We start from the raw sequence: 25,941 nt of genomic DNA on the forward strand, positions 1-25,941 counted from the left end.
CACGAGGCCTTAGTGGTCTATTAACTTGTTTAGGTAGAGGAAGGAAGACTGCTTAGAAATGTGTCTCACCCTCTTCAAGAATCCACTTTTGTTATGTCAAGAAGTTTCTTTGCAAACAGATAAATAGAGAAGATTTCATATCTATATGATTTACAATTTATGGCAATGTTTATGAAAACTTATTTGGGAGGCTATACAAAAACCTTTGACATTGCCAATGGGGTTGTATCCCAAGTTGTTTGAGTGTGTGGGTGTGTACATAGGTGGGTGAGTTAAAACCCTAGATACATACCTCGAGGCATGTTTCTAATTTTAAGCCTTTTGGCAGATAAAAAAAACCTTTGATTTGAATAATTTATAGGTTAGGGTAAGGGGGTTGATAAGATAGCACCCCCCAACAAAAAGTGTTCCCTTCTGGCCACCAATAAGGTTACACCTCATGTTGACAAGATTGGCGAGCAAGCTATCACAGAGCTATTTCTTCACTCGTCTTTCATTGGAACCCATTTTTAAACATGGTAACCCAAATTGTTCCCGGCATTTCTTGGGGCAATGTTTCTAAGCATGTCGAGTGAGAGGTTTTTCATGGGTCCGCTCATCATCCATCATGAATGTCAATAGATCGAAGAGTGTTCATTTTCATGACACCATATTGGCACCGTTACCCAATTAATTATGTGGTTTTTTTACATGTTATAACTAAATTATCTTAGGATTTAGAATTAAAAATTTGGGTAAATTTTAACACTAAACCTTGGCTCCCTTAACCCTGGGTTTTGCGTTTCGATGCAACATTGGCGACTGTTATCACCCGCATTTCGCTACCCGGCTCAGGCCTCAGCCTCAGGCGGATCGGGGAACAGGACGGAAGGGCGAGAGCGCGAGAAGATTTAGCACCATGCCTACCGTCTCGCTCGGTCGAGATCGTCTGTTTGCAGCCCTGGGAAGGGAATACAGTAAGCATTTCCCCATTCTGCTCAATCTTTGTCAGGCCCTTTCAGCTCTCATAACAATGTCGCTGTCCTTTGGATCAATACTTCGGTAGTGGTAGTCCTCAAATGGCCCTTGAGGGGGCACATAAATCGAAGCTCTGATCGTTGCGCACTCAATGATTCATTCGATTCGATTCTTCAGTAGTGGTAGTTCTCAAAACGGCCCTCGAGGCAGCACATAACTCGAAGCTTTGTCCATTAGACGCTCAAAGAGTCATTCATTCCTCTCGATCCTCAGCTCCAAGGTGTGCTATTTACTGCATTGACCACATGCCTTCCCAGACCCTGTCCTGCATAGTATATAGTGGATTATAGTTGAATGACCATGTCCTCCGAAAGACATAGTGCACTATAATTGAATGGCTAGATGTTATCTGCATGCAAGCACATCATTATGGAGCACAGTTCGGAAATAGAACTGGAGAATGCTTTCACATCCGCTGTAGATATCCTTTCGTTTGAAAATGTAGCGTGGAGTTCAATTATTAATGGGGAGTGGCTAAGACGCTTAGGGATGATATTGGGTAATCTGCAATGATTGCCCCAATCTTCTTTTGATGACATGTATATGGATGGGGTCCTCACGGGCTTCGGGCTCCTGGAAGCCTGATAAATAGGTCCCATCTCCTCTTGGGAGATCCTAAATGTGGCAGCCAAATCAAGAGATATGAAGTTTGCCTTGGTAAGCTACAAAAAATACATGAAAAATCAATCCTCCATTGTTGGCGAATTTATGTGGTTTTTGTACAATCCCGGGAATGTAAAACTCAAAAATTCCTTAGTGGGTGTTTATATCACCAACTCTATTTACAAGGAACTAGGGGAAGTGACACTTCATCCCATCATGCCACATAGCCAAACTTTCATTGTTAGTATCCTCATTGCCTTCTCCAAACCTGCAACTCTGCAGTTCCAACCATAAAACATATAGTACCCTGATTTAATTACCCCAGTCCCTCAGCTACTGTCACGTCATTGCTTGCTGCTGCCATGACCTATCTCTTGGCAAAAATACAGCAGCTGCTTCCCCAATCGCTGCTTAAGATAATATGCACTGTTGCTCCAGGTTCTCACGCTGCTGCCCTGCATCAAAACACAGCAGTTTTCGACTTCTTTCGTGTGAGAACACTCTAGACAGCCACACTACTGATCTACACAGCCACACTGCTGTTGTACTTGTTACACAACCATCTCCATCAGAAACCCAGCATTGTGTCCTCCACACTGCAATCAACTGTTGACTCCAACCAAGCAGATCTCCTTCATCATCGGCATTAGGAAGTACCAGTTTTGGGTCCGGGTGTGTGTGAGTGATGACACACTCATCATGTTGTTTGTGGCATCATCAACTCCTCCTTAGCACGTCACAATATTTGACCAAGTTCGGCCCTATTTGGGCTTTGAGTATACACCTTTGGTTTGAGTGTACACTCTTAACTAAAATGAGGTGCATTTCTTGGTTTTGTTGCATTCTTTTAACAGATCATACTATCTTTGAAACCTTTTCAGCAAAGCATAACTTTGAGTCCATTCATATGCCATGTTCGGGCTTTCTTTATGATACGAGACATGTTGCTCACTTGGGTCCTAAATCATAATACGATAACAATATTGCTCCAACTGTTTTAGCAGTGGCATTGCATGGTTATTTTGTTGTTACATTCCAATTTTATTTAACTCATCTAGGCACAATCACAAGTGATAGGGGATGGGGACGACATTAAAAACATTCAAAATACACTTCAAAATTAATAGTCTTTTAACTTTACCTTTGTCCAGAATGTGCATCATCAAAGTAACATACAAAGGTATAACTTACACTAATTTATACTAATAGTAGGATGCAAATGGCTGGAGGGGACACCCCCCAAGGCAAGTACTAAGCTCCAAATAAGTTATAGAGAATGCCAAGTAAATGTGTCATGACTCGCTCGATAAGTTAGCATTGATAATCAAATTTCAATGAGTACAAAGTTGAAATATATAAATAAAGGGCTAGCGTGACTTGATTGAAGTAGATAGTTTACTCTGATAAAATCAAGATGTCAAATGACAAAAGAGTCAAGACTAATGCAAATCAAAATGACAAAAGGGCATATCAGGATTCATAAATGCCAAGACTCAAGATACATGGAGCAAATATAAATCAAAATGGACCATTAGTCATGCCATAGTTGCAAGCATCACTTGGAATCCTCTTTGTCATGATGATCACTGTGATCCTCCTTATCCTCATCTTGATGATACTTCTTTGGCTCTTCCACTCGTTGCTCTTCCCACTCCACAAAAGAGTCTACTTTTGCAATCGTGCTTTTACCAAGTATACCAAATCATTTGCCTTTTGTGTGCCAAGGCGACTTCTTTTTGTTGATGCTATATGGTTGTAGGAGCTCCACAATTGCTCCTAATAAAATGAACTAATTGCTTGAGTCACTTGACTGAGTACACGCGTTTTCAGCCCGGGCCCATAAGCACCAAAACTCTCCCACCATAATGTTGCTCCAATCTTAAAATGGTCCATAAGTACATTAAGACAACCAAAGGAGCCCTCTTGCTCTCTATACTGAGCTACATAATTTCTAATTTTCCTCGTATCAACATCAAGTAACATTCTCTCCAGGATAGTCCTCCAACTAACTTGCACTTCTTTATCTTTCATTTGATTGTCGCCTTGAAAACTTTGGATCCAAGATAATTGCTGTTGCATGCAAGGGAGAATAGTAGGAACTCCATCTATTGATGTGCAAGTCAACAAAACCCATGACAAGATCTCTGCTAATAAACTTCATTGTATCTACCCATTTGCCAGCAAGTGTATCAGCTAACTATCCTGTTCTTGGAGTATCATGAGATGAAATCAAGTACATTTCACCTCGAGAGTAAGCGACCACCCCATGGATAGATCTCCTGTGTGAGTCACTCAATCCATTTGCAATGAGTGACACATTGTTCTTTTGCCACAAGCAATGCAATACACAAGGTCTCTAATGAAGGAGCATAAGTTGGGCCATACTCCCTAATCTTTTTGCACATTGCTTTAAAATATTTTGACCTCACAACATTAATGCAATGTGGTCATGAAAAAAGAACATTGCAATAGCAGCATCAACTTCCTCTTTTATTTGTGGATCATCCTAAATAGCCCCAAGAGTGCATTTTTGCCTAGGATATCAATCAAGGCTTGCCCAACGCATGCTTTTATTCCAAATGCATCTCGAATAGATGATGTGTGAGTAGTATCATTACTAGATGGTGCTTGAGATACTTGAGAGCTTGACGCCATTGCAAATGTAGCACGGTCAATGATTGGCGGATGCGGTGGTCTTCTCGTTGAAGATGAGGCTCGTAGCCCCACATCCATCTCTATGAGCTCCCTTCTCTTCTTGGGAATAAACCGTTTGTTAGCATGTAAATCAATTGCCCATCCTTTATTAGCATGCACATAGTTCTACATTAAAACATTGGCCTTGAATAGCATTCACTTGTTGAAACATCCTTTATAGAAGGTGAATTAGCATCCCCGTGTTGCAGAGGTTAAACACATTAAATCTCGAGGTTTACCTTGTAAGCTTAAGATGCTTACCTATATCCTCACCATCAACATCTAGGCCTCCATATCTATAGCACCTCACTCTTTAATTTCAAAGGCTGAATTTACCAATTAAATCCAAAGCCCAATCAATACCGCTAGAATAAAGCATCAAATTTCTACAAAAACCACCCTAACAACTATGAACAACAATGTAGATCTAACATGCATGGCACAAGTAGACCTACAATCTTATTTCTAACCTACATGGTTAGAAAGTATTATTATACCTAAGTGACATATGATACCCCGTGCAGCGATGCCCAAACCTAGTTGACAAAAGACCTTGCATGCTACTCACGAGTCAAAACCAGCAAACTACTCCTTGTATGCTACTCAAAACCAACAAAGGGGAACTAAAACTCTATGTGTTGTTGCTACAAGTCATGTGCTAGTGATACAATCATAATATAATGGCAGCTTTTCTTAGTGGGCATTTCATTAAAGCTTTTAAGATCCATGAGGCAACATCTTTCTTGATGGGCAATGCATCGTAGAGTGGTGGTCTTCTTAGCTTCAACAAGGAAGTCTTCCACTTGAATGTATTTCAAACAAGGTGTTTTCTTCCATATGGTTGACACTTACTCTTAAGGTTGATATTAACACAATGAAATGTATTGAATGCTAAGGATTGTGCATATGGCACGTACTTTTGGTGTTGATGTTAAGACAATTCGCACAGATTATATGTTAAGGATTGGCCAACCTTGATGCATAGTCACAAGTAATGGCCGGGATGGACTTGTGGGATGTGGAGTGTTAAGAAATGATTGAGCAATGAGAGAGAGAATAGGGTTTGTAAGGAGAAACACAGAGTATGTATGGCAAACAGTGAGGAGAGAAGATAAGAGTAACTCAAATGAATGAATGAAATAAGGAATTGAATCTGATACAAGGGTGCCATAGCACGAAAGATACCTTGGAGTAGGGAGACTGCTGAAGAAGCCTTTGAGTTTGCAAACACAGGGATGAAAAGGTGCCACATGGAGTAGGGAGACTGTTGTCAAAGAGGAGACTTTGAATTTGCAACGCAAGAATGAAGAGGTGTTGGCTAGAGTAAGGAGATTACCATTGAAGGGTGAGGAGCCTCTGAGTTTGCAAATGCAAGGATGAAGAGAGGTGAATCTGGGTTGTCAAATGCAAGCTCTAGTTACCATAATGTTGATGCCAATCGGAGGTGAAGGTCGCCAGATGTTGAAGAAGCCAACATGATGCTAAATGCAAGATGCAAGCATTGGGGGTGATATCGATTGGTGAGGGTGACGTCTCAGACAATGAAATGCAAATGCTAGATGACGCCTGGGTAGGTGCATTGTCGCCTAATGAAGGAAGGGATAGAAATCAACACAGGCAAGGTCCAGTAGCCTTTGGAGATGATGATGTTAGTTGAGGATGTGATGCTAGGTGATTAGGAGTGTCCATAGGTTGTAAACACAAATCAAGGGACTATGTAGATGATGCTCGGTGAGTGGAGGGCTGATGCTAAGGTGGAGGAAGCTATCGCCAAGCCAGGGATGTTGATGCTAGACTGAGATGAGTTGCTACCAAAGTGGAGAAGTTGACGTTAGCAGAATGGACTCCAAATGCAAACTTGATGCAAGGATGTAGGGTGCTTGAAGAAGAAGATGGAAGGAGAGGGGGGAGAGAGAGAGAAGATGGTCTGACGAAGTGAATGAGTGTGGTGAAGAAGGAATGGGAGGCGTTGAATATATAGGCACGAAAAATCTTGAGTCTCGCCCATTGAAGTCTCTTAAGTGGCGCTTTGACTCTCTCAGAGGCTCTATAAGCCTTTTTGGGGTTGGAAATTGAAACCAAAAATGGAAATGAAGAAGAGAAATTGTAGGTAATGATGTGGTTTCTGTCACGGGGACGTGAAATTTGATGCTTTAATCTTGCCAATAAGATTTGATTAAGCTATTAATCAAATGTGCAAGGTTGTTTAGCACATATGATGCACATGACAGTTATTTCATGGTAACAGGCCAAGGACCCTAAGGATGCAGTGGGTGTCAAAGGCAAAAGTTGTGATAAGTTATGCTTGTTGGGTTTTGGGGGTCAGTTTTGACCCTAGGATAGTTGTTTGGCCAATAAGTGTTAGTGGTCACACTAGGGACTAGCGTAAATCAATTAATTGATTAATGCCAATCTAAGGGTCAACAGAGGTTGGGACCACTCCATGTTACAAATGGCCTAGCCAATTTAATTATGGATGGGCACATTTAATTTTGGGCAGGGTTAGAAAGGCTGAAATTAATTTTCAGGATTATTTAATCTTGAAAATTAATTAAATGGCTGGATAATACTGAAAAATGTGTTTAGAACGTTGCTACTTGGCCCATGCAAATTGAGAAAACGTTGGGGGTTGGGCTGGGTCTCAACCATTCACTTAGTTTACAGCCTAGGGGAGAGAGAGAGAGAGAGAGAGAGAGAGAGAGAAGAGAGAGAGAGAGAGAGAGAGAGAGAGAGAGAGAGAGAGAGAGAGAGAGCTGTTGGCCTATTTTCTAATCAGAGAACAACAATTTGCTGCAAAAGACAGCCATGTGGGAGCCTCAACAAGCAAGGGGCAGTAGGGAGACACCTTCTAGGGGTTGACAACAACATTGCTGATAAGGTGACAGCATTTTGGATATGCGTGATAGTAGGTGACTGCATTAAATGCATGTTGGAGCAAGTAGTAGGTAGATTTTAGGGCTTTCTCGCGAAGAAAATTAGATCTCTCTCATCTTGGCTTTCTCTCACCTTCTCTAGTAATTTCTCAAAGGATCTCAACATTTCTCAGCCATTCTCAATAGATCTTAGTCAGATTTGGGGGATATTAGGAGGATTTCTTCAGTAACCCTAAAATTTTGCAAAAGTTAGTTTTTGACAGTGATCTTTGCACCCGTGCCAACAGGAGAAGGCATCGTACACTACAATCAGCACCTAAAATCCGTAGAATTGATAGGGATTTCAAAGGCCAGCCCATCCATTGTAATTGGGGCAGCATTTGGCCAGTTGATGGTTCCATTTGTGCAAGTCTTGGGTGAAAATCAAGGGGGGATTGGCCCAAATTGCTTGCTGATTGTATGTATAGCAAGGGGCTTTTAGATTAGCAAAGGAGATTGTGGAATCTCAACTTGTACATTGTCCATTAGCAATCAAAGTTAAAGAAATACCGAAAGGCGTGCTAGTTATGAGGCCAACTGGGTGTCTATTGTCCAAGATTGTTAAGGTAATATGTGTATTTCAGTTTATGTTCAGTTATTAATTGCTATAATTAAGTTCTTGATTAGGTTTGACCACCCTATTTGAGAAGAAAGGCTAGTTTCATGGTTCTATTGCTAGGATACCACTCTATCCCTTGATTTGGTGGGCTCGAGGCACTTGATTGCAAGCAAAAGCTTTTATGCTAGTGTTGATTTTTGCTTTCAGCAGAGAAATTATAGCAATATGTCTTCATATAGTGAGATGAAATCAAGCAGTGATGATGCCTCTGAGTATGAACATTCACATGGGAATGAAGAAACGCAATGCATGATATTGGACAAGGCTCAGACCATGGACAACAATCTGGAAATGTTGTTGTTGGGCAAGATGTAGGACCTGCATGGCATAATGATGTTGATGACCAGCAAAATGAAGGAATTTGATAACTAGTTTAAGAATTGGATGAGGACAACAACAAATCTCTTTGCTGAATTGGCATAGGATTCTTAGTTCACCTAGTAGATTGGTCATTTGTCGGTGGAGATGCCATGGTACCACAGTAGCAACATGTAAAAGGAAGGGTGGGAAGGAGAAAAATGATCTCTCCCAATGATGCAGCGGAAGTAGAGTAAAAATTAGATGTTGATGGTGAATTTGCAACCTATCTTTGCCTTCTCTAATGATGCAGAGGATCTTCGTGGCTCAGTGAGTGCCTTTGGCTCTAATACCATGTCAAGAAATGATTGAGCAACTAGAGAGTAGGGTTTGCGGGGAGAAACATAGAGTGTGTACGGCAAACATTGAGAAGAGAAGAGAAGAGAAACTCAAATGAATGAATGAAATAGTGAAGTAAATTTGATAGAAGGGTGCGGTAGCATAAAAGATACCCTAGAGCAAGGAGATTGCCAAAGAAGCCTTTGAGTTTGCAAATGTAGGGATGAAGAGGTGTCGCCTGGAGTAGGGAGACATCCAAGAGGAGCCTCTGAATTTGCAACGCAGGGATGAAGAGGTGTCACTTGGAGCAAGGAGATTGCCATCGAAGGGTGAGGAGCCTGTGAGTCTACAAACAGAAGAATGAAGAGAGCTGAACCTGGGTTATCAAACATAAGGTCCAGTGGCCCTTGATGCTAACTCCAACTGGAGGTGAAGGTCGCCAGATGTTGAAGGAGCCAATAGGATGCCAAACACAAGATGCATGCATTGGGGGTGATGTCTATTGATGTGAGTGACCTCCTAGATAGCAAAATGCAAATGCTAGATGACGCTTGGAGTAGGTGCAGTGTTGCCCAATGAAGGAAGGGCAATAACTGACAAATGCAAAGTTGATCAGTCTGCAGTGATGATTACGTTAGTTGAGGATGTAATGCTAGGTGATTAGTGTCAGAGTGCAACGATGCGGAAGCGTGGGACCAAGACTGAGAGAGAGAGTGAACGCAGAGAGAAGAGGGAGAGAGAAAGAGACAGTGGAAGATGAAGATCTGCTGTATAAAGTGTGCTATATACAAAGATATGCATATATGTACACGGGCGTAGTGTGCGGGGCTGCGTGTCTCCACCTCGACGATGCAACTTGCTGTTCACCTCGAAGTCCGCTGCAGTTTGCACGATCTCCAGCCTGAAATCTGCAAAATAGAAGTGTGTGGAAGACTGCAGAATGTCGGCTATAAATAGCCAGCATGAATGCGCCCTGAAAAAACAGGTCGGCTGCATTAAATGCAGCCGACTGACCAGTACAGGTCGGACTGCCACGTGGCAGTCCGACTGGTTAGTCCGACCAGGTTGCCGTACTCTATGGCCAAGAATCTGATCATCGCTAATACCCCCTATCAGAGCCTGGACGGGGCAGAAGCCTGAGGGATCTGGCATGTCTCCGAAGTAGAGCCTGGGGAAGCGCCTTCGTAAATAAATCTGCAAGATTGTCCTTTGTCTTGCAGTACTCCACAGCTATGGTCTCATCCAGAAGCTTCTCCTTGATGAAGTGGTACTGGATCTCTATGTGCTTCGTCCGGGCATGGAAAACAGGATTCCGTGCCAAGGCAATGCAACAGTCATTGTTGCATTGCAGCAAAGTAGGATGAGTCTGGGGGCAGCCAAGCTCCTTCAACAATCTCCGAAGCCACACAGCTTCACATGTGGTGAAAGACGCGGCCCGATACGCCGCCTCAGTAGACGAAAGGGCTACCGTGGGTTGCTTCTTGCTACTCCATGAGATAACACCTGCACCCAAGGTAAAATAGTAGCCTGTAGTAGACTGCCTATGGTCCACATCGCCAGTCCAATCCGAGTCGCTCCAATCTGCAAGTACAAGATCTAAACCACCTGTGCCTGTTGGATAATGAATCCCTAAGTCAGATATCCCCCTCAAATACCGAAGTATCCTTTGGGCAGCTTGCCAATGCACCGACTGAGATTCACTCATGAACCCCACCAAGAGACCAACAACAAAACAAAGATCAACACGAGTGTTGAGGAGCCAGATCAATGATCCAATCAATTGACGGTAGCGAGAAGCATCCGCCAAGGGAGAATCAGAATGTGAAGTGGCCTTCTAGTTCGGATCCGTAGGAGTAGAAATGGTCCGACAATCCTCCATCGCAAAAGAAACCAAGAGCTCCTGTACATCTCTCTGCTGAGAGATGAAAATCCCCCTTTGAGACTGATAAATCTCATGGCCCAAGAAGAAGTGGAGTAGACCCAAGTCCGTCATCTCGAACGTCTGATGTAAAGCTGCCTTCGTCTCTTTGACCTTCTGTGCATGATCACCTGTGACAATCAAATCGTCAACATACAACACAAAAAGCACACAACCAGCCTTGGAAGTGTGTACATAAAGCTGCGGATCGGCCTTGGAATGCCGATAGTCCAATTGTGACTGAAGGAACGAATCAATCTTCTCGTTTCATGTACACGGAGCTTGCTTGAGGCCATACAAGGCTTTCTTTAATTGTAGACGTTCCCATCTGAAGATCCAAAGCCAGCAGGCTGCTCTACATAGATCTCCTCCTTCAAATCACCATTGAGGAAGGCCGACTTCACATCCAACTAGTAGACAGGCCATCTCCTATGGCCAGCCAAGGCAAGAACAGCTCGAATAGTCGCTATATGAGCAGTGGGGGCAAAAGTATCATGACAATCAATCCTTGGGCGCTGTGCAAAACCTTTAGCAACAAGGCGAGCCTTGTGCTTGTCCAAAGAACCATCGCTAAGGTACTTGGTCTTGAAGACCCATTTGACGCCAATCACCTTCTTATTCGAGGGGCGAAGCACAAGATACCAAGTGCCATTCCTCTCAATAGCCTCCAACTCGGCTTGCATAGCTTTCTTCCATGGTGCGGATTGTAAAGCCTCTTTCACGGAGGTTGGCTCTCGATCCTGCATAACACGGGTCATCAAACAATAGTTAGAGCAAACAAGCTCCGTAGAATGTGCCTGGTGCCTCCGTGACTGTTGCAGACCATCCTGCGGTCCCCACTCCTTAGGGACCCCCTCGATCCCTGAATCTCGGAGTGTGTCAGGGGCCCAACGAGGAGGAGGCCGGACCTCTCCTCGTCGCTCTCCATCAATTGAAGACTCTGGAATATCCACCGGTGGTAACTCCTCGGGGGTGACCGGTGGAACAGTAGACTCTGTATCGGAAACAGAATGGGAATCAAAAGGCGGTGGCTCCAAAGGAACTGTCTCGGGAGCCCAACTCTCCCCTGGATCTCCAAGAACGGGATGCTCCTCACCCGCTGCTATGGTCGGAACCTCCACGAACCGCACATCTCGACTGGTGTACACATCCCGCTTGACGGGATCATACAAATGATAGCCTTGGGACTGAGAGCTGTAGCCAACAAACACTTGTCTTCGGGAAGTTGCTTCAAATTTATCACGATGAGTCTTGGGAATGTGAGCATAGGCATCACACCCAAAAACCCTAAAATAAGAAACATCGGGCTTAGTCCCAAAGTAAGCCTCAAAAGGTGTCATCCCATCAACGGCCGAAGTGGGGGATCGATTAAGGATGTGGACTGTAGTCGCCATAGCCTCGGCCCACAGAAACTGAGTGTGTGTCGGTGCTCCATCATGGTGCACGCCATCTCGATCACACTTCGGTTCTTCCGTTCAAGAATGCCATTTTCTTGAGGAGTGTTGGTGTTAGCAAACTCATGGTGAATACCTTTATCTGCACACAAACGAGCAAACTCATTAGAAACAAATTCACCTTCCTTGTCGGATTGCAAGGTCTTCAATCGCCGGCCCGATTGGTTCTCCTCAAAGAGAAGCCAATCCTTGAAGTGGGAGAAAGCCTCCGACTTCAACGCCAAGAAATAGGCCGAAGTCATCCTGCTATAGTCATCTATGATCAACATGAAGTACGAGCTTCCTCTCAAGGACTCGTTCCTCATAGGGCCACAAAGATCCGTAGATACAAGCTCCATCGGTGAAGTAGACCGCCGCAAAGCTTTGTTGGGAATCTCATCCCTATGCTACTTCCCACGAATGCAGGAGACGCATGGCTATTGGCTCACCACTATGTCCGGCAACTTGTGAACAAGCTGTCCACGTGACACTCTCCGAAGATAATCATAGTTGAGGTGACCAAACCGAGCATGCCATAGCTCTGATTGTGTCTAAGAGGTAAGAAGAAGAGTAGGGAGTGCGGTAGAAGACATCAATTTGTAGATGCCGTTCTCCTCATATCCTAATGAGAGAACCTTCCTTGACCCACGATTAAGGACTCGCACCGAATTACTGTCAAACTCCACCAAAAGTCCAAGTGAACAAATCTTATGAACCGAAAGTAGATAATACCCTAAACCTGGCACATGCAAGACCTCTGAGGTATGGGTACCATCACGTCCATTTGGAATAAGCTGCATCTCACCCCGTCCGGCAATAGACACCAAAGAGCTATCTCCGATGAGAATCTGCCCAGCGAAGGTCGCAGCTGGGCAACACCAACTGATGAAGGAGTCATGTGCCGGGAGGCACCACTGTCAACGATCCACTCTCGAGCCTGGGGAGTTGTCATCGCAGCATCAGAAGCCTTCGGTGGAGAGTCCTCAATGACTGCTAGATGAAGAAACGCAGCTGATGAGGGTGCAGCCACCGCTCCAGAATCCTTCGTGTCCTTCTTGTCGGTGTCCTTCTTGTCTTTATCGGGGCAATCCTTCTTCCAATGGCCGGTCTTACCACAAATATGGCATGTGGATTCTTTTTCCTTGTCCTTCTTGGACTTGTTGTCCTCCTTCTTCTTCTTTTGGTCCTTCCCCTTCTTCTGAGAGGCTTGACCTGTCAAAGCTTCTGACTTGGAAGCATGCTGTTCCTTCAGTTGTTCCTCTTGGTCCAAGACCATAGGAACCAACTCTTCCCACCGAAGAGTAGACTCACGCCCCGAAGCAATAAGGGCGGAGTAGAAAGCACCGAATTGTGGCGGCAACTGGGACAAGAGTGTGATCGCCATGTCTTCAGAGGAAATCGGCTTCCCCGCATTCTGAACTTGCATCTAAAGCTGTCTAAGCTTGTTGATGTGCTTCCGCAACGAAGAAGACTTGTTCACAAACAAGGTCCGCATTTGCACCTCCAAAGAAACTCGCTTCATAAGGGTCATCTGGTTATACATCTGATCAAGCTCCAGCCATATCTCTCGAGCCACCGTCAAGTGCTCGATGTGGGCTATCACGGCTGTAGTACAAGATAGAAAAAGAAAAGAACGAATCCGGGCATTCAGTTTGTCCCAGTGAGATTGTGCCTTGGCCAACTCCGCACGAGCATCGGAAGAGAGTTTGGACTCATCTCTCACCGAGGGCCGGTCAATCTCCTCCTGCACAAGCTCCGCCAAATCGTAAGACTCAAGGATGGCCAACATCATCACGCGCCAGATGCGGTAATTGTCGCCATCGAGCTTTTGATCTGCAGGAAGAGCCGGTAAGACAGGCACCTTTCGATCCATGATCGTCTAGAACTCCAAGTCAATATCTGTAGACATCTTCACTTGTAATGCCTTCACCAACGCAAAAGCAGCCCCCTCTGACTGTGAAAATGCAGCCTGCTAGGGCTCTTTCTTCCACGTCCCGTACCTTCTTCACCCGCTGGAGGCGATGAAAAAGCAAGACCTGCACTTGAAAGCTGAAAACTCAGCCTTCCTCCTCTTCAAACAGCAGTAAACAGCAGCAAATCCACCAACTAGACTCCTTTTCCGTGCGCCCATGCTTGCTTCAGCCTTGTTCCGATACGCAGCCCTCCCGCTCGCCCTCGAACGCTGGAAACACAGCTTTGTGTCACGATGGAATCTCCTCTTTAGGTAGGTTCTTCACTCAGTCAGCCCTTCTTCACTGCTCTGATACCATGCCAGAGTGCAGCGATGCGGAAGTGTGGGACCAAGACTGAGAGAGAGAGTGAATGCAGAGAGAAGAGGGAGAGAGAAAGAGACAGTGGAAGATGAAGATCTTCTGTATAAAGTGTGCTGTATACAAAGATATGCAGATATGTACACGGGCGCAGTGCGCGGGACTGCGTGTCTCCACCTCGACGATGCAACCTGTTGTTCACCTCGAAGTCCACTGCAGTTTGCACGATCTCCAGCCTGAAATCTGCAAAATAGAAGTGTGTGGAAGACTGCAGAATGTCGGCTATAAATAGCTAGCATGAACGTGCCTTGAAAAAACAGGTCGGCTGCATTAAATGCATCCGACTGACCAGTACAGGTCGGACTGCCACGTGGCAGTCCGACCAGGCTGCCGTACTGTACAGCTAGGATTTGATCATCGCTAACAATTAGGAGTGTCCGCAGGTTGCAAACGCAAATCAAGGGATTGTGTGGATGATGCTAGATGAGTGGAGGCTGATAGCAAGGTGGAAGAAGCTGCCGCTAAGCTAGGAATGTTGATGCCAAATTGAGATGAGCAATTGCTAGGGTGGAGAAGCTGACGTGTTGAGATTGCAAGTTCAACACGTGTGGACATTGATGATGGACCGCCTGGCTAGATAGGTCCGCATGTCTACACTTAGCACGTTGGTGGTCATTATGATACTCACATGGCCATCGACTTATCACTTATTATATTTAGTTTGTTACACGTACCTACAGGCTACAGCTAGCAAAGATATTGTGCCAATCGATTAGTGTAGTCTGTTATGCATTGTTTGACTTAGTAGACCACTTTTCTTTATGTTGTATCTTATCTATACTTTGTGTACATTGTATAGTGTGTGGAAGAAGAGGAAGAAATCAGCAAGAAAATGTTTTGGCCTCCATCTCTCTTCTTTGTGTTCTTGAGTGAGCTTCCTCTTGTATATACAGTGTGTGTTTGGCGCAGCAGCTCAAGCAAGTCCCCCCACCACACGATTTTTGACATGGTATCAGAGCCGTGGTTAGGGCTCTTGATCATGGTGTTTTTAAAAATGTATGTAGCTATATCATTGTATGCCTTTAGTGTGTTTTAGCCATTCCTTTTTAAAAAAAAAATCTTGCACTCTCATTATCATTATGATTGCAAATGAGGGAGCTGAAATTTTTGAGGATTACAAAGCGGCCATCAACATCAAATGAAGGAGCTTTGTATTATGGAGGATGAAAATGGAGTTTTTCACAAGAAGTGAGTGGAGCCATTGTCATCAAAGAAGCGGCTAATAGAAGTCAAAGGTATTTGGTTGTTTTTCTTCTTCAGTTACAATTTATGAGCATGGAAGAATGCTCAAATAAGAGAAAGGTTGTTGTTTGTGGACATTGTTGTCCTATTGGCTCTTTCTATTGAGCAAGGAGCATGTAAAGATGCATATGCTTGTTGTCATTTGAATGGCAAGTGGTGTTGGGTTGGTTGCAATCCAAGTTGGCACATGTAGGTTGAGGTATGTCTCATGTGTATGCTCAGGGATGAGCATGTGGAGTGGAAGTAAGGAAGGCTTTCACATAGTTTGCACCTTAAAGGCTTCTCAAAAAGGAGAAAAGCTTGTGAAGAGCACTCTTGAAAGTGCATTTAGTTTTGACAGTTCTAAGCAAGGCCAAGGAGGCAACACAAATACATTTGGTACCATTGAAGGAAGAGTTCATGAGAGCATTTTATAGTCCTAATTTGCATTGCACCAAGAGACTGTAGATATTGTGTGGTTGAAAAGAAAAAAGAGAGGAAGGTGAAGGTGAAGAAGTTGTGCTTCAAGCAGAGAAGGAGGCTATGAGGTGGCATTCCTCCTCGAGCCTGCAGTTCCGGTCACGATGTCCCTCAACCCTTGCCCATAAAATGCCTCCTCTATTGTCCAGTCTGCTCCCATGTGGCCTCCTTGGCAGTCCTATGGTGCTCGCAACAGCAAGCTTGCTGCCATCACTATTGTCTCAAATTATGTTACATGAAAGCTCGTACTGCTATAACGGCTTGGTAGTTATCCTCTCATCTGAACAAGAGTACTGCAAGGCTTTCAAGCCTTGCGTGTATCATGCGTCTACCAACCTTGCCTCTACTCTCAAAGCTCTATTGCAGCAGCATGGTCATAGCAGGGCCCCCGCCATCTCCATGACCTATGAAGTAGGTATCAGATTTTTCCTTGAGGAAGACAAGGAAGGGAGCTGGAAGGTAATCTACAGCCAAGAACAAGAAAACAAGAGTTTCATTTCTGATCATCGAGACGTGGCCAGATTGATGCCTAGAAGATGAAGAGGCGTATTCTGGAAGGGAGATGCATTTTTAAAAAAAGATGGTAACTACATCATCAGACTTGTGAAGGACGTGACGGCACACGTCTACAGTGATGGAAGCTTGAAACTGAACCTTGGGAGAGAAGACACTAGCTTCGTGTCTCCATGTTCATAAGAATGTGAAGGCATAGTCACAAAGTCATGGTTGAAACGTCCAAGGCCTCGACCTAGATAGAACCTGTAGATCTTGGATATCAATAGGTGAGATGGCAACTCGATATTGACCACGCTATCCAAGGGAATATGAAGAATACAAAGGCTTTTTACTAAGGTGTGTGAAGAACTGCACAATGAGTAGTTACCCGTTTGAAAACAAAGATATAGGATCCCCCTTCAAAGCCCCCTTTCAATGCCCCCTTTGATAGAGGTAGGGAATCTAAAAACTCGTGGATCGCAGTCTTCGAAGTGTTTGATGACAAAGGAAGGACCACTGGTGTTGCTAAAGAAGGTATTTGAGGTTGCAATGGAATAGAGGCCAAACAGCTCCTAGAGGTGGTCTCTTGAAATTGAGTAGAAGAGGGATGGGTAGTAGGGGTATCACAGGTAATCTTCTTGATGTCCTCATTGGAGTTAAGAGTCCATGGAGCCATATGAAGGAGGAGGGGAAGTGTGTAGCTCCTATGGAGCCACGAGGGGGCAACAACTTTTGTCTCTCAGCGGAGTGGAGTGCAGAGTGGAAGGAGTCGGATGTCCCCTATTTTTTGATGGAGTTGTCCGAAGTGGATGTAACAAGGGAAGCATAAATAGATGTTGTAATAAACGGCTGAACACAAGGGCAATAGAGGAGAAAACACAAAAGAACATTGCAAAGAAGAGAATGCACAAGAATGCTCAGGAAATGGAATCCATGTACCAAACACGAGAATGCCCCGTACATTAGTAAGTCATTGGCTCGTAGGCATTGGCATCAGCTCCCTCTCTCCACAGAATGTATAGGTGATGATGTGACTGAATGAAGAGGGAACCCAATATAAATAGGAGAAAACAATGCTAAAATAGTAGCAAGACGGCCAGTATAAAATGCCCAAATAAGCATCTTAAATGCCAAAATAAAATACCTAAAATGCCTAGACATGCATTGCATAACTCCGATTCACATAGGAGCTATCTAGACTGCTAACAGGAGCGAAATGCCAAAAAGGTGGTATCCAACAACCTCTATCTCTCAGTGGAGTGGATTGCAAAGTTGAGGGCCGTGGAAGCCACTAAACCTGAAAGTAGGTGGGGGAAACCTCCGTAGTGCATTGCAGTAGTCTCCAAGAGGGCTTATTGCCTCGTGAGGTCTTAGAGCCTCCTTTTGCACAAGTGCTTAGTGATGTATTGCAAGCGTCTTATTACTTGGCTCCCAAACACTAATAAATGATACAAATGAAGCCTTTTTGGGGCTATAAATGCAAACCAAATAGGAGTTAATGGAATACAATGTACTTAATGACTTTGGTACTCAACAATAGTGAGGGATAGGTAGGTGTGGTTTGTCTCGATCGGGCAGGGGAGATGGTGAAGGATCTAACTCACTCTACTGTCTCAATGTGACTAAGCACACAGTCCATTGTGTTGGAGCTGATGGGCTAGAAGCAAGTAAGTCCGCCAAATCAGGGGCACCTCTTCATTGTGATATAGATAATGAGATGATGTCGTGCCTTTAGCAAGTAGGTAATGACCATATCAATTGCTATCTCCTCCAATGTCAGTTGATACTTGGTCTATGCTGGCATCCTCTACATCCATCAACTGCAGTCATATTAAATCCTCAAAGTCATATGTGTCTCATTTCTTGCTTTGTGTCTTGGGGTTAAAATCCCCCACTAAGAGAACGACCTCCACTTTGATCCATGTGTATCGTGCCTCGGGATCTTGCACCATGATGCTATAACTCTAACTTGCAAATCTTGTTTGATCAATATTGCTACTCCTTTTGATCCTTGGCTGGTGTCTCGGTGTCTTTGCAGCTCTTGTATACAGTCTCCCAGACAAACCCCTGCACTCTAGGTAGTCCTCTCTTACTTAGGGCTTTGGTGTCTTTGTGCAATCATAATTAGGTCGTGGTTTGTCATTACCTCCTCCATTCTCCTTGGATGTGTCCAAGATGAGCCATTACAATTCCACATTGGAGTTTGCAGCGTGGAGTGTTGTGGAATCGAGCACTTGAGACTTGAGGCTTGAGGCTTGATGACAATACAATAGATAGAGACAAGGGGAAAAAGAAAAGAAGAGAGGGAAGGAGAGAAAAACCACTTGAGGGGATAGGGAGGAAAGAAAGGGGAAAACTCCATTAAAAATATGCCTTAAAAAGCAGGAGTGCACTAATGGGAAAGGAGATTTAATGTGTCAAAGAAAAGATTTAAAATGACTTGCCTGATAGCTTGACGCCAGCGTAATGGCCACTGCATGTGCGGCTCGAGGCATTTATTATGTTGCAGTGTTGCACTTAACTTGAATGTAGAGCCCCAGTCACTCAAGTGCTCAAAAGCACTTGAGCACAGCTAGCTCATAACATTTGCTCGGTTGAGAGCCCCTTGATAATCATATGCAGTGAAAATATACGTGATATCCATAGGTTTTTACCATCTTCTTCAGGCATTGAATCCTCTTTCTTGGGGATACCATTCACCCTTGCTTGCCTTATTTTCTCCTCTTAAAGAGTGCTATTGATGATGTGTACCTCTTCTTTACGATGTTCCTTTTCCACTTCCAATTTGATATTCTTCTTGATGACCTCAACCCATCCTTGTTGTGTCCCCTTAAGCTTGACATCCATTGCTTTGCTGATTTCTTCTTTGAATGCTGTCAATGGTGTCGTCTTGAATCTCCCCTTCTTCTAACCTGGTGCTCTTCAATGCTGCAATCTCTGATTTTAGTTGTTGAATTCCCATCATCATAGCCACCTTTCATTTCTCCATTCTTCTACTTCACCTTTCAAGCTTGGTTAGTTTGTCAAGGAGACTGCGCTGTACCTGGTTTATGCTATTGTCTCGGGTCTTCTTCATATTTGAGACCAGTGACTTCAGCACTTTATCAAGAATCAAGATTATCTAACTTGGCATCTACACTGACCTTTTTCCCCACACAAATTTTCTCTGTCTTTAATCCTGTTTCTGCCCTGTTTTCTGTCACATGTAAACGCCTCACCTGTGTTTGACCCGTTACCCGGCGCCCCGGTTCATCTGCGCGTGTCTGTCCTGTTCTCCGTTGCAGTCCTGTTGCTGTAGCCGGGTGGTGCATTGATTTTGCAGGTCTGCAGGACCTGCACAGAGAGAGAGAGAGAGAGAGAGAGAGAGAGAGAGAGAGAGAGAGAGAGAGAGAGAGAGAGAGAGACGCCTAGTTCCAGACCTGCCCCTTCGCCTTTGTCGTAGTTCTGCCTCAGCTTAGAGAGAAGCATGGCTGGCCTGGATATGGCTTTTATTGAACGAACGGTGGCCGCCCTTGGTCCGGATTTTGATGCAGAGGAACCGAAGGATATGGTGCCTTGTACAGAGGAGATGTCTCCTACTCCTGACTTTCGGCCTGTGGGTAAATGCTCCAAGCATACGCCCGAAGAGACAATTGGTTATCAGGATCGTTCTTATGCTCACGTGGCCTCTGATTCTGTGGATTCGCAGGAGATTGACTGGGAGCATTTGCTGGAGTTTGCCAATACGTTGCTTGGCGACTATGTCCAGCATAATCATGAAGCTTTTTCTGACGCGGGAACTGAAGAGGTTCTGGAGGCAACGGTGGATCCGAAAACTGTCTTGCGCTCTTTTTCAGTGTTTAATGATCGTGTAGTTATACTCTTCTTCACTGGCAGGATCCCAGTGCTTTCCCATATTCGCCAGTGGCTGCACCATTTACTGCAAGGGGAGTGTGTTGAGGAGATTTTTGTTGGGCCTCGAGGCTTCTATGAGGTGCTGCTGAACTTTGAGAAGCATCGGGCTGAGCTCCTGTCCAAACTACCATTGTTCTTTGATCCCCGTTTGGTCCATGTTGTGCCATGGCGCGCCCTATGGCAGACTTTCAGCGCCTGCTTCAACGTGAATGCCCGGTATGGGTTGAGGTGGAAAATTGCCCGGTTGTGTATTGGCCATTGTTAAAGTATGCCATGGCCATTGTGGAAACGGTGTTGGTCCCCCCAAGCCTAAGGGCAATGAATAGAAACCGTTTGTGTATGTTATGGGACAGTGCCAGGAAGAGGTCTGCGTGGCTGCGCCTTAATTGCTCTGGCATGCATCCTTTGCATTTTCGCTTGAAATGGGGCAACTTTGCGGGACAGTGCCTTTCGTGTGGTAAATTGGGGCACTTTATGGCCGAATGCCCAGAGAGGCAACCATCTTCAGATAATGTGCATGTTGTGCCGCCCAGGGATGACATGGTGCTTGATGCTCCGTCACAGGAGGAAACCGAGCCATCCAGTGTTTTGGATAAAGGTAAACAACAGGTTTTGGGTTTGGATTCCCATAGCAATGATTGGATAGAAGCAGGTTCCAAAAAAGGTAAAAAGTTGGATGCTGGTCTGCCGGATTTTGGGTCTACTGTGTCACAGGATTCCATGCGCACGTATATGCGCAGGAAAGAAATGTTCTCTTCACAGCATGCTGCGTGTACTATGGTTCCTTCTGCTCCCCGTAATTAGTCTACGAGGAGAGTATATACAGACGGTCCCAAGGGCCCGCCTGCTAAGTTGGCATTTGATTCTAGAGGCAATGTACACCCTGGGATCGTCGCTATCCCCGTTCCATCCCCAAGACAGTGGATATCCCATCTACCTCTAAAGCTGGCCAGCAGAATTCTTTTGCAGTGTTAGCTGATTTTTTGGATGACGGTGTCCTTAACATTCTAGCAAACAAGGTTAAATTGAGGCAAGTGGTCCCTCCTTCCTGATTTTCTTTTTACAGATATATGAAGATAGCCATTTGGAATGTGCGAGGCATTTGTTCTCGCCATAAGCAACATGCCATGTGGACTGTCTTGCATGAGAATCAGTGGGATGTCTTGTGTGCGGTGGAGCACAAGAGTCACGGTGAAGCAGGAAAAGTTGTGGATTGCCATGGTTTTGGCTTGTTTTATGCAAGGACACATGTTGTGCATTATTCTAGTGTGCTTATGATTGTCCATGAGAAATATTAGCCTGTTCTTATTAAAAATGATGTACAGGGCTGCTTTGTGGTAATTGTTATTTTATTTGAAGGAGAGATCTTATGGTTGCTGGGCCTCTATGCTCCGAATGACCCTTTATCTCATCAGGATCTTTGGAAGACTTTGCAAAGCTCCATGTCACTTGGCAGAAGGGGTTTCTTGATGGGAGATTTCAATGTGTGTGTTGACTCTTCATAGTCCACTTCAGGGCATTCGGTGATGGATGCTCCGGAAAGTCGGGCGTGGAATGCCTTTGCTCTTTGCGGCACTTAAGCAAGATCTATGGTCTTGGTTATAACCTTCATCTCCAGGGTTTACTTTCCATTCCGCACAGTATGCATCTACATGGTCGCGGTTGGACCGAATGTACATCATGCAAGATGATGATTTTCTTCCTGAGATGCTGGAAATGAAAGTCTTGCAGCAATATGCCTTATCAGACCATTTCCCTCTCCAGCTTGAGATACTGGCACAACCCATTGCACTTTTTATGCAGTTGCTGGATAGACTCCCTTTATGTTTCAACTCGTCTTATTTGAAGCATTCAATCTTTCAAGGCTATATGCAGCAATTGATTGAGAGATTTTTATTGGACTTTGCCCCTGAGGGCAGAGTTTCTTTTGAACGACTGCTCTCTAATGTGCAACGGGTTGCTCGCCAGTATGGGATACATCATGCCTCTCTTTGTTGGCGGCGTCGACATGCAGCGGAAGGCTTACTGGCTTTGATTCGTTCGCTATTGGTGGATACCCCAGATGATGAATTTTTGTTGTCAGTGGCGCAGCGTTTGGCTGATCTTATTAAAGAATTTCAGTTGAAATCCTATCAGTAGGCCAAATTGCACAATTTGACTGACAATTTGCAAGATAGTGCTTGTCAGACTCATAAGTTCTTTCGCACCTTGCATGCTTCTCCTGCTCGAGAAAATATGACCAGACTCTAGGATTCAGAAGGTCGCATGGTCACTGATCCGCATACCATTGTCAATATGTGCAGGAATTATTTTCTGGATCTTCTTGGTTCTTCTCCGTCGCCTTCTGACCAGGTCACGTATGCACGTTTAGTCTTCTAAGATTTGGTCCGCCATCAGGTTCCACTTGATATGCAAGCTACTTTGGAGGCAGATATTTGTGAGGAGGAGGTTATGGATGTTTTGTTACATCTGCCTAAGGATAAAAGCCCTGGCTGGGATGGTCTCACCAATGAATTCTTTGAGAGCTCGGCTACCCAACTGGTGAAGCCATTGGCGGCTATGTTTCAGTAGGTTTGGGAAACAGGGGTCATGCCTTCCTCATGGAAAGAAGGCCTTATCAAACTGGTTCCAAAGGTTCCTTTGCTGTCAATGTTGCAACAGTGGAGACCAATTTCATTGATGGGCTCGATGTATAAAATCTTTTCTAAAGTGCTGGCTAATCAGCTCCACAAGCACCTTCCAGCTATTGTGCATCCTCTTCAATATGGTTTCATTAAGGGCCGCAACATTCTGCATAATATCTTAAATGTGCAAATGGCCATTGACTATGCAAGGCACTCTAAGAAGTCTTTCATTGCTGAACTTATGTCTGCTATGGGTTTTGGTACTCGGATGTCCCGATTGATCTACACCATTAGTGCTGCGGCTTCTTCGCGTGTTATGCTCAATGGTGGGGTTACAGAGCCATTTGTCCTTGCACGCTCGGTGAGACAGGGTTGCCCTTTGAGTCCTCTCTTCTTTGCCCTAGCGACCCACCCGGTTCTTTCAATGTTATCTTCAATGGCAGCTTCTGATCAGCTGGCCGGATTGTCTCTTCCTTTGGGACAGCACTTCATTAGCCAATCTTTGGTTGATGATAGCTTTATGATTTTGCGTGCAGACAAGGACAGCATTCGCAAGGCATTAGATGTTTGGACACTCTTTGGTCATGCTTCGGGTCTTCGCATCAATGCCTTCAAATCAGCCATTCTCAGCTGCACGGAGTCGGATTTATAGTCATTGGGCTGGCAGGGTCAGGTTGTTCCCTGTGGCTCCATTGTCAGGCATCTTGGGTACCCGTTGGGTGTTGATGTTCGGCCAAAGCAACTACTGGAGTGGATTTCACAGAAATTGGCAGCTAAGTTTATATATTGGAAGTTGCAAGCGTGGCCCTTCCATGTCCGCCTCAAAGTGGCTCAGACAATCATGCTGCCAATGCTCACATATTTCTTGCCATTGCTGCCATGGACTCTTACTACTTGGAAGGCTCTCACTCGCCCTATTCGTTTCATGTTATGAAAGAAGAATTCATTGCACGTAGGTATTTCGTGGATTTCGTGGTCACATACATGTACCCCCACATGCTTGGGTGGTGGAGCTATTTTGGATGCTGAAACTCATATGCTGGTTCTTTGTTGGTCTCTTTTTTGCGCTATGTGCGTGGATCATCACCTGTGGACCATTATAGCCCGTTATTTTCTTGAGGACAGCGGGCTTCGGCATGGCAATACACAAATTCGGGGCTCTTGGTTGCATGTCCTTAATACAGACTCTCGGTTTTCCAGCCCCTCCTCTTCTTTGTTACTGCATTTGGTCGGCTCCTGGAAAGTGGTGCTCCAAAAGGCACATTGGCATCCAGCAGAGGACCGCTTGCATACTAACACCTTTCAACTGGAATTGTTGGCAGTCTCGAGATTAGTTTCATGGGAAGACAAACATGAGCTCAGACCAAAATTTAACCGCATGGCCCGTTTGGGTGTGACTTCAGTTGTGGATGCTACCCTTGCCAGTCGTAATGTCTTCGCATCGTTTCGTACGGCCAGGAGACTTTTCAGAATCCCGCGTGGATACCATGACATATGGGAGCAGCTTTTGTTGGTGCTTCAGAGCATGCAACCCTTTCCTGCCCTTGCAGTGGATCGTCCTTGGCAGGACTGGGACCTTGCAGGCCGGTTGAGTCTGGAAAAGGCCTCTGCTAATCAGGTGTATCATCTTCTGATTAAAGATCATCAATGGCTGGGTGTTAAAGCTAATACTGTATGGGGATTGCAGAAATCTCAGTCATGGTGGAAGGCAACTGTGATGGAGGGCTGGTTGAAAAAGACACCTTTCAAATGTAAGGTCTTTCTTTGGCGGGTGATGATTGGTGGTCTTCCTCTTGCCTCGGCCCTTTCCAAGCGTCGAATCTCGAATGGCAATTGTTTCTTCTGTACCACTACTGTGGAATGGGCCCGACATCGATTTATTTCTTACCCGCTCGCCAAGATCTGGTCGCTCTTGTCACAGGTTTGGCGTACAGTGGTGGGGTCCTCTCTAACCCCTTTCAATTGGGTTTTTGTGCGGCCAAAAATACCCCACACCGCCACAGTTGCATATGAAGATCTTGTTCCACTTTTTTAGATACTGGGGATGCTGGCACAATTGGACCACTTGGAATGCCTTTCTTTTTGATTTGGCCTCTAATGTACCGAGACACATTGCCCGGCTTAAAGGCCTCTTGCATTGGCAGATAGATCTCATTCGGCACTCGGACTTGCTTCCTCGGGAGGACTTGCTTCCCTGGCATATGGCAATTTCCTCTGGGTCTTTGCCATGACTTGTGTAACTTTTTTGTGGCTTAGTACTGGGATCTTACACACGTTGGCTTAGAGCCCTTGTGTATCTTGTAATCATGTAAACTTGTACATTTTTTTCGTAATTAATACAATTACCTTTTACGAAAAGAGAGAGAGAGAGAGAGAGAGAGAGAGAGAGAGAGAGAGAGAGAGAGAGAGAGAGAGAGAGAGAGAGAGAGAGAGAGAGAGAGAGAGAGAGAGAGAGAGAGAGAGAGAGAGAGAGAGAGAGAGAGAGAGAGAGAGATGGCGGGAGAGAAGAGCGAGGACGTGCAGGTCGCCTGCAGCGTCGCCATCGCCTGGTGCCCCGTCGTCAACGCCTGCTCGTAGCCGTTTGCAGCCGCCGTCTGGCCGTCGCCCGCAGGCCCGTCGACGGCCTCTGAAGCCCGTCGCCTGCCTCTGACGCCGTCGTCGCCCGCAGGCCCATCGCCTGCCTCTGACGCCATCGTCGCCCGTAGGCCCGTCGCCTGCGGCTGATCCCCCCACCCTGCTGCCTGTAGGCCCATCGACTCCGTCCCTCGCCCTGCTTTCGCTCGCGTGAGCTGCAGGCTCTGCACCTGCGTCTCGCCCGTTCGCCCTGCGTCTTAGGGTTTCTGTTGGCGAGGCCCCTGCCCTGCGCCCTCGACTACCCCACTCTGCCGTCGACTGCCAGCCCTGTGTTCCACCCTCAGGCCCCTGCACTGTTAGGGATCCGCCCTGCCACACGCGTTCTTGGGACAGGCCACGACTGAGGCTGACAGGTAAAGTTCAAGTTTCATCGTCTATGCTTGTGGAATCCGCCCTTGGACAGCGCTGCTGTACTGAAGAGAGAGAGAGAG

General features: G+C 45.4%; 1 protein-coding gene across 2 annotated transcripts in view; it reads left to right on the plus strand.

Moving 5' to 3' along the window:
- The first annotated feature begins 766 nt into the window (after window positions 1–766).
- LOC148022885 (tRNA synthetase beta subunit family protein) overlaps window positions 767–25,941 on the plus strand; it is an 88,203-nt gene continuing 63,028 nt past the window's right edge. Inside the window, exon 1 of one of the 2 annotated variants that reach the window (XR_015693557.1) lies at window positions 767–956. Coding sequence is in view for 1 of the 2 variants with exons in the window: in XM_087695828.1 (XP_087551954.1) it covers window positions 899–956 (58 nt within the window). In the remaining variant the exon portion in view is untranslated. The remainder of the gene's footprint in view (window positions 957–25,941) is intronic. The other variant, XM_087695828.1, reaches the window with a different exon arrangement.

Source organism: Lygodium microphyllum, chromosome 16, assembly GCF_053477565.2.
Source record: "Lygodium microphyllum isolate KBCC chromosome 16, Lygodium_microphyllum_v1.1.10, whole genome shotgun sequence".
NCBI lineage: Eukaryota > Viridiplantae > Streptophyta > Polypodiopsida > Schizaeales > Lygodiaceae > Lygodium > Lygodium microphyllum.